Raw genomic sequence first — 12,768 nt, 5'->3', positions numbered from 1 at the left:
AAATGCCAGGGTGAGGAGTGAGGATAGTTGGTCTGAGGGCAACAGGGATGTTCCTGAGGAGTGGCAGGGAGGTGAATCTAGCTGGTGCAAAGCGGCTGGGACTCCCACAGTCACCCCTGGGCCAGATCCCAGGGAAGCCAGGGGCCACCCTGACCTTACCACATCAGACTGCGGTTTCCCAACACCCTGAGTGGCCTCAGGGGGGACCTCAGGGCCAGCCAAGAATGCGGTCAGAGGACAGGAGGGCCCCCACGAGACTAGCCTGTGGCCCTTGCCCTGCCTCTGTCTCCCCCATCCTGACCGGTGCAGCCAGAGAAGCCACAGGGAGATGGGCATAGGAGCGGCTGCTTCCTCTGATCCCTCCTCCTCTTGATCCTGCTCCTTGCAGTTTCCCAAACATTCATTTATACTAAAGTGTCAATGACTTCCATTCCAGGAAACGACATCTGAATGCTTCACCCAGGTGGGTGGGGCACACACAGTGGAACTCCAGACAGGAGGAGGTCTAGCTCATCAGGGTGGCATCATTCAAGTCTCGAACCCCGGCTCGTGCCATATGGTTGCACACCTCCGAAGCCCCCAGCACCCCACCACTGAGACCCACCTCAGCTGGAACAGAGGGCACTGGTCTCTGGACAACAGCAAGCAGGCAACACTGGCCTCTGGACAACACCAATAGTCTTTATTCTGGAGAGTAAATGCCAAATGGCTAAGCAAGTGGGGGCAGCAAGTCCAGCTGAGGACCCCTCAGTCCGAGATAGAAAAGCTGGGGGAGGAAAAGGACACTCACTTTTCAAAGCTCCAGACAGAAGCATGTGCCTCTAGATGCTTCTATCACATGGGCAAAACATGTGATCCTCTGGGGAGTTTTGATCAGCTTCTTAGAGTGGAGCAATGGGAACCACAGCCAGTGAAACCAGCTTGGGGCTAGTTACATTCAAGTCCTCATATGGGAAAGACTGGGGGCGATCTGACATCAGAGCTCGGTCCCCAACTCAACGCAATAGCCAAGACCAAGGCTTCGGCTAGTAGTGCTGACGCATAGCCGCTAGGGGACAGCAGGGATCTCGGGGTGCAGGAGGGCCTCCAGCTGCCTACGCGGTCCCATCGGGTCAAAAGTCCAGCTCAGGCATCAGAGTGTGCTTGGGGCGGCTGGGGGGCTCAGGTTCCTCCTCGGGAATGTTCCCCGAGAGGACTGTTCCCTCCCCGTGCTGGGCCTGCCAGGCTCTCTGCTGGGCCGGCCAGTCCAGGTGCGCCCAGCGGGGGTCAGGCCCCCCGACGACCTCGTCCACCAGGGCCTCCAGGTCAGGCGGGGGTTCGGGCCGCTCCACGAGGATGGGTGCGAAGGGCCCCACCAGCCAGGGCAGGGGCACAGCCTGCACCACTAGCTCCAGCAGCTCGTCCACGCACGCGTGGGCCCGGGCCATGCTGCCCCGGCCCTCTGCCAACACGGCCGCTGGCACGTCTCCGAAGCGGCGAGCGTCGGCAAAGGCGGCCTGCAGGGCGTCCACGCTGCGCCGCACTTCGGCCACCTTCTCCTGGGCACTGGGGGGCAGGCCCCGCACGCTGGTCTCCAGCGCATCCACGGTACTCTGCAGCTCCTCCATCAGACCGCGGGACAGTACCAGGGTCTCCAGCTCCGCCTGCGGGGGGCGCGGGAGGGGATGGGTGGTGAGCGGAGGGGCGGGGCCTCAGTGTCCCGGATGGACCCCTGCCGGGACCCCCGTCTGCCTCAGTTTCCCCGCAGACACTCCAACCAGCTGCCAGCTGACCTCAGCACTTGGTTGGAGCCTGGCAGCCCTGGACCTACCCAGAGCCCACTCTTCCCTCCCCTCCTCCTCCCATCCCCCACCCATCCCCCACACCTCCTACCTGGCTGTGACGCCTCCGGCCGTTCTCTAGGGGGCGCTGGCTCCAGTCCTCCCACAGCTCGTGCACCTTCCCGGGGCGGGCGGGGGTGATGGGGGTCACCCCGCACTGCATGCGGTGGATCTGTGCGAACCAGGACCATGATAGTCAGAGCTGGAGGGGCTGGAGAGTTGGGGGAACCAGGGCCCCAGTCTGGATCTGGCCTCAAAAAGCACTGGATGCAAATCTTCATGGCCTGCTGATCCAGCTTGGCTGATCCATCTATTCTCTTCCCTGACCTTAGCCAAAACCTGTGACCTGAAAGTTTTGAAGCTCAGACTCACTGCCGGCCCTCTGCCCAGGCTGGTGTCTCATGTACACGCTCCCCGCCACCCACCTCCCCGCCAGGTTCACTCCAGTTCATTGTAAATGTTGCCTCCTCCAAGAAGCCCTGCCGCCCCCCAAGCCTTGTTGGACCCCTCCTCTGGGTCTCACAGCATCCAGCATGCTCTCCTGTCATGACCCTTGTCCCCCTGTGAATGTCCTGGTTGGGGGGGGGGGCACTGTGCCTTTAGTTCACAGGACAGGGCAGGTATGAGATGATTAATAGCAATAAACTGTGATCCATCCATACAACAGAACACAGTCTACCTCCATATTTGTGGGTCCTCCATCTGTGGATGGAACCACGATTTGGGGTTGCTTGAACCCACAGATGCAGACCCAGGGGATACAGAGGGCAAACCACACTAGGCCATTTTACAGAAGTGATTTCAGCCTTTGTGGATTTTGGTATCCGTGGGGGGTGGTCCCAGAACAAATCTCTCACAGATTCCAAGGGATGAATGTATTATGTCACCTTAAAGAGGAAGGAAGTGCTGACAGGCTAAAACAGGGCTGAACCTTGAGGACATTCAGTCAGTTCAATAACTCAGTCGTGTCTGACTCTTTGCAACCCCATGGACTGCCCCATACCAGGCTTCCCTATCCATCACCAACTCCTGGAGCTTGGTCAAACTTAAGTCCATCAAGTGAGTGATGCCATCCAACCACCTCATCTTTTGTCATTCCCTTCTCCTCCCGCCTTCAATCTCTCCCAACATCAGGGTTTTTTCCAATGAGTCAGTTCTTCACATCAGGTGGCCCAAGTATTGGAGCTTCAGGTTCAGCATCAGACTTTCCAATGAATATTCAGGACTGATTTCCTTTAGGATTAACTGGTTTGATCTCCTTGCTGTCCAGGGACTCTCCAAGAGTTTTCTCCAACACCACAGTTCAAAAGCATCAATTCTTCGTCACTGAGCATTCTTTATGGCCCAGGTCTCATATATATACATAACTATTGGAAAAACCATAGCTTTAACTATATGGACCTTTGTTGGCAAAGTAATGTCTTTGCTTTTTAATATGCTGTCTAGGTTGGTCATAGCTTTTCTTCCATGGAGCAAGCATATTTTAATTTCATGGCTGCAGTCACCATCTGCCATGATTTTGGAACCCAAGAAAATAAAGTCTGTCACTATTTCCATTGTTTCCCCCATCTATTTGCCATGAAGTGATGGGACGAGCTTCCATGATCTTGGTTTTTTGAATGCTGAATTTTAAGCCAGCTTTTTCACTCCTCTCTTTCACTTTCATCAAGAGGCTCTGTAGTTCCTCTTCGTTTTCTGCCATAAGGGTGGTGTCACCTGCATATCTGAGATTATTGATATTTCTCCCAGCAATCTTGATTCCAGTTTGTGCTTCATCCAGCCCACATTTTGCATGATGTACTCGCTACTAGGGGCTTCCCTAATAGCTCAGTTGGTAGAGAATCCACCTGCAATGCAGGAGACCCCAGTTTGATTCCTGGGTTGGGAAGATCCACTGGAGAAGAGATAGGCTACCCACTCTAGTATTCTGGGGCTTCCCCAATGGCTCATCTGGTAAAGAATCTGCCTACAAAATGGGAGACCTGGGTTCAATCCCTGGGTTGGGAAGATCCCCTGGAGAAAGGAACAGCCACCTACTCCAGTATGCTGGCCTGGAGAATTCCATGGACTGTATAGTCCATGGGGTCACAAAGAGTTGGACACGACTGAGTGACTTTCATTTTCACTTCACTCTGCATATAAGTAAGCAGGGTAACAATATACAGCCTTGACGTACTCCTTTCCCAATTTTGAATGAGTCCGTTGTTCCATGTCCAGTTCTAACTGTTGTTTCTTGACCTGCATATAGATTTCTCAGGGAGGCAGGTAAGGTGGTCTGGTAGTCCCATCTCCTGAAGAATTTTCCAGTTTGTTGTGATCCACACAGTCAAAGGCTTTAGCGTAGTCAATAAAGCAGATGTTTTTCTGGAATTCTCTTGCTTTTTCTATGACCCAACAGATGTTGGCAATTTGATCTCTGGTTCCTCTGCCTTTTCTAAATCCAGCTTGACCATCTGGAAGTTCTCCGTTCACGTACTGTTGAAGCCTAGCTTGAAGAATTTTCAGCATTCCTTTGCTAGCATGTGAGATGAGTGCAATTGTGCAGTAGTTTGAACATTCTTTGGCATTGCCTTTCTTTGGGATTGGAATGAAAACTGACCTTTTCCAGTCCTGTGGCCACTGCTGAGTTTTCCAAATTTGCTGGCATATTGAGTGCAACACTTTCATAGCATCATCTTTTAGGATGTGAAATAGCTCAGCTGGAATTCCATCACCTCCACTAGCTTTGTTTGTAGTGATGCTTCCTAAGACCCACTTGACTTCACATTCCAGGATGTTTGGCTCTGGGTGAGTGATCACACCATGGTGGTTATCTGCATCATGAAGATCTTTTTTGTATAGTTCTTTTGTGTATTCTTGCCACCTCTTCTTAATACCTTCTAATTCTGTTAGGTCCATACCATTTCTTTCCTTTATTGTGCCCATCTTTGCATGAAATTCCCCCTTGGTATCTCTAATTTTCTTGAAGAGATCTCTAGTCTTTCCCAGTCCATTGTTGAGGACATTATGTGCAACGAAACTGGCCGACTCTGGTGCTCACAGGTGCCCTCTGGTGGCTACTTCAGGAAGGACAGACTGTGGGATCCAGGATGGGAAACCGAGACCAGGTGAGTCATCACCGGGGCTGCACCCAGGTGGAGGAAGGGGAGGATGTGCGCGGGTTTAGGGTAGACTTTGAAGGCAGAGTTAACAGTACTGGCTGATGTGTCGGATGTGGGAGAGGAGGTGGAGAAGAGGGGAGTTGAGGGTGATTCCCAGGTTTTGGCTTGAGCCCTTGTTAGGACAGGGTTGCCATCAATTGAGATGAGGAGAAGGATGCAGGAGGAGCAGGTTGGGGGCATCTGAACCTATCAAGCCCAGAGAACATGTTCCTCTGGAGAGGGAAGGATGCACAATGAGGGGAGAAGCTGGGTTATGAACTTGAACCTAAATTCTGGGGAAGACTGGGGTTGGTGATGAGAGAACCTGAGGTACCTTCATCACTTTTCCCATCTACCCTGAAAAGTAAAAATGAAAGTTGTATCTGACTCTTCGCATCGCCGAGGACTGTAGCCTGCCAGGCTCCTCTGTACTCTGTCCGTGGAATTCTCCAGGCAAGAAAACTAGGGTGGGTAGCCATTCCCTTCACTAGGGGAATCTTCCCAACCCAGGGATCGAACTAAAATCTCTTACATATCCTGCATTGGCAGGTGGGTTCTTTATCACCAGCAGCAGCTGGGAAGCCCTTCGCTTACCTTCAGTTCAGTTCAGTTCAGTCGCTCAGTCGTGTCCGACTCTGCGACCCCATGAATCACAGCACACCAGGCCTCCCTGTCCATCACCAACTCCCGGAATTCACTCAGACTCACGTCCATCAAGTCGGTGATGCCATCCAGCCATCTCATCCTCTGTCGTCCCCTTCTCCTCCTGCCCCCAATCCCTCGCAGCATCAGAGTCTTTTCCAATGAGTCAACTCTTCATATGAGGTGGCCAAAGTACTGGAGTTTCAGCTTTAGCATCATTCCTTCCAAAGAAATCCCAGGGCTGATCTCCTTTAGAATGGACTGGTTGGATCTCCTTGCAGTCCAAGGGACTCTCAAGAGTCTTCTCCAACACCACAGTTCAAAAGCATCAATTCTTCGGCGCTCAGCTTTCTTCACAGTCCAACTCAGATCCATACATGACCACTGGAAAAACCATAGCCTTGACTAGACGGACCTTTGTTGGCAAAGTAATGGTCTACCTTAACCACCTGTAAATTCCAGGTCCTACTTCCCCTCCTCCACAAAGCCCCTCCAAGCCTCTCCAGGCTGAGCCTTGAGCCCCACCGACTGCCTCCAGCCCCGGGTCCCTCCTCTGCCCCAGCCCTGTACATACACACTTCCACCTCCACCTTCAGACTAGCACAAGACTCGGCTGGCACTCAGTCCACGCGTGCTGGCCTGCATCACAGGGTGGGGAAGAGAGCTCTCACCAGCTCCAGGGTCTCCTGCAGCTGGGCCAGCATGTCCTGGGCATGGTGTTTCTTCTGCCTAAGTTTCCCCAGAGAGTGCTCATAGGCCAGGTGGCGGAGCCGCGTGGACAGGGAACCCAGGCGCACGAAGTAACCCTGATGTTTCCGCTGCTCTTCCACCGAGCCCACTTCCGGGCCCTCAGCCTCCGCCGCCAGCGCCGCTGGAGGACAGAAGAGGGAAGGGAGTCACGGTGGCCACGCCCTCTGCTCCTGGGTGGATTAGCAGGCCAGGACACGGGGGTGGGGGTGGGTACTCCCAAATTTATAGTTCCCTTCTACAATATCAACTCATTTGACCATCCCCAAACCCTACGATGTAGACAAGATTAGTAGTTGTATTTACAGACGAGGAAAACCAAGGTACAGAGAGGTGAAGTCCCACAGAGTATAAGAGGCTGACCTGGGATTCGAACAGAGGCAACCAGAACTAGTCTACTCGAATACCACGTCTCTTTACCTCGGTTTTCCTCATCTGTAAATGGAGCTAATAACATTAAAGAATTGATTACGAGTGCGTGGCACACAATAGGTGCTTCAAAAATGCCTCAAAGGGACTTCCTCGGTGGTTCAGTGGTTAAGATCCCGCGCTTCTATTGCAGGGACGTTCAATCCCTATTGGGGAACTAGGATCCCGTATGCTGCACCCCATGGCCAAAAAATAAAGTAAACTTTAAAAATAACGCTTCACAGCCTTTCTGCCAAGGAGGGAGTACAGCTCCATGTACCTCTAGCGCTATGAAGCAGGCCTGAGAAGTCAGATTGTGTCCAGGGCCAGAAGACAAGATGTAGAATCTTGAAGAATGGTGGGGTTTAAGGAAACCATGTAAAGGGGAGGACGCTATTCAACCCAAGTTTCCCCCCCCCCCCCCACCAAGGCATACCAGAAATCAGGTTTTGTAGGGCAAAAATCTGATTTTTATTTTTTGTCATAGCATACAGCATGTGGGATCTCATCTCCCTGACCAGGGATCGAATCCGAGCCCCCTGCATTGGAAGGCAGAGTCTTAACCACTGGACCACTGGGGAAATCCCCAAAATATGATTTTAATTTTTATGTACATTTATTTATTTGGCTGCCTTGGGTCTTAGTTGCATCATGTGGGCTCAGTTGCCCTGAGGCGTGTGGGATCTTAGTCCCTGACCAGGGATCAAACCTGCGTCCCCTGCATTGCAAGGCAGATTCTTAACCACTGGACCACCAGGGGAAGTCCCTAGAAACCTGATTTTTAAATGAATGTGATGAATTAAACCATTTTAAAGGCACTGCACAGGGCAAATACTGCAATATGGAGCGCCACGGTCTGGAGGGTCACCAGTTTGAGACTGTGGCCCTCCAGTCTGCAAGTCCAGTACACTCTTGAGGGTCTGGGCAGTCAGATTTCTACTAGGATGTGGGCCAGGAGCCATGGAAGTGGACTGGAACCCTGTGTTCCCTGCTGATGTGCTGTGTGGCCTTGGGTGAGTCTGGGACCTCTCTGATCTGTAGCCTCTAGAGGTGGGCCCTGGGCAGGAGGATTCAGGGGCGAATGGGGAGGCTGCTGGCCTTACCGAGCTCCTCCTCAGTCATGGGCAGGAAGTGGTCCACCAGCTCCTCTGACTTTTCCAGCACGACATCCATGGCATGGCTCACAGATCGCTTCAGCTCCACACTCCAGCGGCGGCCCTGCCGGGCCAGGCCCACCATGCCTGTCACGCCGCTGGCCACCACACCCTTGGCCGAGGTCACCACCTGGCAGGAGGGGCCGAGCTCCAAGTGCTGTCAGCCTTGGTCTCCCTTCCCTTGCCCCCAGCTCCAGCGGGCTGTGAGGCAAGGACCCCTGGCCCTTGCCTGGCTCTGGGCCACTATTTCCCCCCCCCTTTAAGATTTTTCTTTTCTTTTTTTTTTAATGTGGACCATTTTTAAAGTCTTTATTGAATGTGTTATATAGTACTGCTTCTGTTTATGGTTTGCTTTTTTGGTCAGGAGGCATGTAGGATCTCAGGTCCCCAATCCAGGATCGAACCCACACCCCCTGCATTGGAAGGAGAAGTCTTAACCACTGGGCCACCAGGGAAGTCCCACCCCTTTTATAAAATGGGAGAAAATCAGGTCTGTCCCTCATGGGGTTATTGAAGGGAGGCTTAGCACCAGCTGGCACATATTAAGTGCTCAGTAAACATGGGTCTCTAATTGACATCTAATTTTCATCTGGCTGGTGGTGTCTCAAATTGACTGAAGCTTGACTGGGTCCTGGCCCAGGTATCGAAGTCGGGTCTGGGAGGAGGCTGCATTTCTCACTCCCACCTCCACCGCCCCCACATAGGTTCCCACATGATCTGGCAGTGCTGGGGGGGGTTACCGTCTCCGAAGGTTGCTGGAGAAAGGGCAGTTTCTCTTCCAGCTTGTCCAGGCCCCTGCAGGCAAGATCATTCACTGTGGCCACTGGAGACAGAGAGGCAGGGAGTGAGAATCCGGAAGATGTCAAGGGAACTAGGGACACACAGAGAGTCATGGAGGGAGGGGATGCTGGAGGGAGAGACAGGAAAAAAGAGAGAGACACACACACAGGGGGAAAGAAATAGGGAGAGGTCACCTGGCTGGTCCCCTGCAAGGGGCTGGGGGCCCTGAGGCTGTGGGTGGGCCACCAGGCGGGACCCTGCCTCTCTGCCCTTCCCGCTTCTGCTCTCCCATCAGTGCTGCCAGCACCAAAGTGACTCCTCACCCATGTCCAGCTCAGACACCTCAGCAAGTAGGTTCAAGATCACACAAACCAGCTGAGAAGAAGGGAGAGGGAGGCCCCGGGCTGGGACCCTCAGGTGATCCCTTTCCTCAGTCAGATGTAAGACCAGGGGTCTCTCTGCCCGCCACCACACCCCTGGGTTGGACCCCTGAGCTGGTTACAGGCTCAGGATGGGTGGGGGCCGGGACAGAGGGGCAGACAGGGGAGGGAGACAGGACAGGCAGAGGGACCCAAGGCACATCAGGCTAGTCAAAGGGAGGAGGACAGTGAGACAGACACATGGGAACCAAAGGGGCAGACACAGAAACAGCTAAGGGCAGGTGGGCAGGTGATCAAACCACAGAGGGACAAATAAGAGGGGAACAGAGCGGAAGATGGGAAACAAACAGGGGAAGATGGCGCAGGCAGAACGACCCAGAGAGGGTGACGCAGGTGGGTGGGGACAGACAGGCAGGCAGACGAAAGGCACACAGTTTAGGCAATACTGTGCTGCAGGACTTCCCTGGGCAAGTCCAGTGGTTAAGACTCTATCCCTCCATTGCAGGGGGTGCAAGTCTGATCCCTGGTCAGGGAACTAAGACCTCACATGATGAGGGGCATGGGCAAAAAGATAAAAGGACTGCAGAGGCACATTCAACTCAGGGGGCTCCTTGTAGTGGAGCCTGAGAGGGCAGGGCAGTGGGAAAAGCAGAGGACTCAGGACGCTAGCCGGGGGAACTCACGCTGGGGCTGCAGGTGGCTGAGCAGTGGCTGGGCATGGTCCAGGGCTCGGGTGGTCAGGTCACACACGCAGTGCTCAGCCAGGCGGCAGGCGGAGCCCAGCAGCGGGTGTCTGTCCTTGGCGGCGCTGTAAGCCTCAGAGACTGCGCTGCACGTGGCCCTGATCAGGGGAAGGGCAGCCACGCGCTGCACCACGCTCTGCAGGAAAGGGTGGCATCAGAGGGGTCCCAGGTGGAGGTGGGGGGCTCAGCCACCAGCTGGAGAGCCCGCTCATCCTCTCTGGGCCAGGATGAGGGGGAGAGGAAGTGTATCGAGTGCAGCTGCCTACAGACAATGGAGACCCTCATGCAGGGGTTTAGGGCTCTAGTTCCCAACAGCAGACACACAGCAGGGCTAGTTCTGAAGGAACTGGTCTGCTCCAGAAGCCTGGAAGGCTATAGTCCATGGTGTCACAAAAAGTTGGACACACCTGAACACATATGTGCATGCGTGCGCGCACGCGCATGCACACACACACACACACACACACACACACACAAAGGGCATAGCCACTGGACCATCTGAGTTCAGTTCTGGTTCCAACGCTTTCGAGCTGTATGGACTTGGGCAACTATGTGAACTGCTCTGTGCCTCAGTCTCCTTATCTGTGAAAGGGGCTTCTAGGGCTGTGAAGGGGATTCAAGGACTCATTGTACATGAAGCGCTTGGAGCAGTGAATGATGCAGACTGTATGCTGTGATTGATGCTAGTACTGTTGTTATTGTTTTGTTGAGAGTGCCATGATGGTGGACACAGAAACAGAGAGGTACAGGCAGAGAGAGGGAGAGAGTTGAGCAGAGGCCAGGTAAGCTGGCTGGGAGTGTCTGGAGAGACTCTCTTCCCTGGGCCTCACTTTGCCCCTCTGGGAAATGGGTAGAATGGCCCTCCCCCAGCTATGGTCCAAAATGCCCTCAGAGCAAGGTGCTCAAAGCGAGGAGGGTGACCCAGTCTGAAACTGTCCCCTGAGGGGCTGTCCCCCTACCCTCTCCTGAGCTGAGCTCCGTGGGAGACACAGCCCCTCACCTGCTGATCCTGCTCCCACAAGCTGGGTCCGGGGGCCTGAGCCGCCTCGTCTTCTGACATGCCTACTGCAAACAGGTTCACCCTGGGGGGCAGGACAGAGTGACAGGCCCTTGCATGCCAGCCCTCCCAGCTCCCGCCCAGGCCCTGGGTTCTGTCCGGCTGGGCTCGGTGACCCAGGCAAGTCTCATCTCCTCTTGGGGTCTCAGCTTCCTCATCTACAAGATGCGAAAATGATGATACCTACCTCAGAGCATCCTGGGCAGGGACAATGCATGCACGGGGCACTGCACACAGTAGGTGCGTACTTCCCAGGTGACTCAAATGGTAGAGAATCTACCCACAATTCGGGAGACCTGCTGGGTTGGGAAGATCCCCTGGAGAAGGGAATGGCTACCCACTCCAGCATTCTTGCCTGGAGAATTCCATGGACAGAGGAGCCTGGCGGGCTGTAGTCCATGGGGTTGCAAAGAGTCGGACACGACTGAGCGACTAACACTTTCACTTCAGAAAACCTCTGGCAGGATGGGGGCATGTTAGTGATTCAAAGCATGGACTCTGTGGGGAGAGACACCTAAGATCGAGTCCTTCCTGCCATTACCTGTTGTGTGACTTTGGGCAAATGCCTTCACCTGTGTGGGCTGGTTTCTCCTCTGCAAAGTGAAGGAGATCTCTGTTACCCCCAGCCCAGGGATGGAATCGTGCAAGCTGCCCCCCGCCGGGATGCAGGTGGAGTGGGAGCCACAGAATACCAGTAAACTCACAGTCCAGTCTGACACATAGGGAAACTGAGGCACACAACAGATCCATGCTGGGCCCAAGGTCACTCAGCTAAGTAGACTCAGAGAGAGAGTTCGACCTAAGACTCCCCGCCTGCAGTTCTCCCCCTGTCCCCACCCCTGCATCCTCAGAGCCCTAGTCCTCGCCCAACAGGGTCCTGAGCTTTTGCCAACTGGGACAAGGGTCTCAGCCACCTGCTGCGGCCTATCACACCCCACCTCCTACCAAGCCGCTGGACGCTAGCCCGTCCACCCACTCACTGGGGTCCCCGGGGATCTACTGGGCCGTCCTGGATGCCGCCCGCGCGGCACTCACCTGGGCGCGTTCAGCTTCAGCCCCCAGGTTCAGCCACAGACCCTAGACTCGGACTCCAGTCTCCGCCCCCAGGCTGCCCCGCCCGCCTTATAGCGACTTGGGGGCGGGGCCGCGGGGGACTGACCAATGGAGAGAGGCCATGAGGGGGCGTGCCCTGGGCGGGCCTCCAGGCCCCCAGCTCTATCCAGGGGCTCCCAGAGCGCCCCGCAGTTGTCATAGCAACTTGGGGACGCTGGCTACACAAGAATTGAGCTACTTTCCTTGGCCCTCACTGCTGTTGCTACAGAGACGGTGGAGGGCCATCACAGTCCCCTAAACTCTTCACCCAGTGACCTTGGGCAAGTCCTCAAGGTCTTTCTTTTTGCTTTTAAAAATCTGCCACTTAACTAAGCCAGGAGAGAGATTGGCTCATTCCTTTCCATCCCCATTTTACAGATGAGCAAAGTGAGGATCAGAATGCTTAAATCAGGAAATTCCCTAGCAGTCCGGGGGTTAAGACTCCACACTCTCACTGCAGAGTGCCTGAGTTCAATCCCTGGTAAGCCGCACAGCGCTGCCAAAAAAATAAAAAATAAAAATGTTTAAACCACTTGCCTTGGCTCACCCAGCGATTGGGGGATCTGATTCAAACCCAGCTCTGCCAGACTCCAGAACCCTTGGGTTCATTGCCAGAGTTGGAATGACCACCCACACCTGGAAGGACCACCCACGTGGGCATGACCCTCCTTCCAAGGAAATGCAAAAGAAGAGCATGCCCCAAACATCCCAAGGACCCCCCCAGTCTGACCTTGAGCCCCACCAAACACAACATTGTGTTGACAGGTGGCCCTGAGGTTCCAGAGCTGTGAAAACACAGTCTCCT

The 12,768-nt window shown here is 54.4% G+C and overlaps 1 protein-coding gene across 2 annotated transcripts; it reads right to left on the bottom strand.

Moving 5' to 3' along the window:
* Positions 1-660: 660 nt before the first annotated feature.
* Positions 661-12,000, bottom strand: PLIN5 (perilipin 5). 2 transcript variants are annotated; one of them, XM_019964422.2, is made up of 9 exons: positions 11,907-11,991; positions 11,413-11,464; positions 10,815-10,896; positions 9,755-9,950; positions 8,652-8,734; positions 7,861-8,041; positions 6,274-6,473; positions 1,873-1,992; positions 661-1,643 (listed from the first exon to the last, which is right to left on the bottom strand). In XM_019964422.2, exons 3-9 carry the CDS (start codon positions 10,872-10,874, stop codon positions 1,113-1,115), a joined length of 1,371 nt encoding a protein of 456 aa, XP_019819981.2. In that variant the 5' UTR covers positions 10,875-10,896; positions 11,413-11,464; positions 11,907-11,991; the 3' UTR covers positions 661-1,112. The 2 variants fall into 2 exon arrangements, with proteins under 2 accessions (XP_019819981.2, XP_019819980.2); XM_019964421.2 differs by lacking the exon at positions 11,413-11,464 and having other exon boundaries at positions 11,907-12,000.
* Between the last annotated feature and the right edge of the window lie 768 nt (positions 12,001-12,768).

The sequence above is a fragment of the Bos indicus genome, chromosome 7, assembly GCF_029378745.1.
Source record: "Bos indicus isolate NIAB-ARS_2022 breed Sahiwal x Tharparkar chromosome 7, NIAB-ARS_B.indTharparkar_mat_pri_1.0, whole genome shotgun sequence".
Classification (NCBI taxonomy): domain Eukaryota; kingdom Metazoa; phylum Chordata; class Mammalia; order Artiodactyla; family Bovidae; genus Bos; species Bos indicus.
The sequence above is the reverse complement of the archived record's forward strand: the minus strand, read 5'-3'. Positions and strand labels throughout refer to the sequence as shown.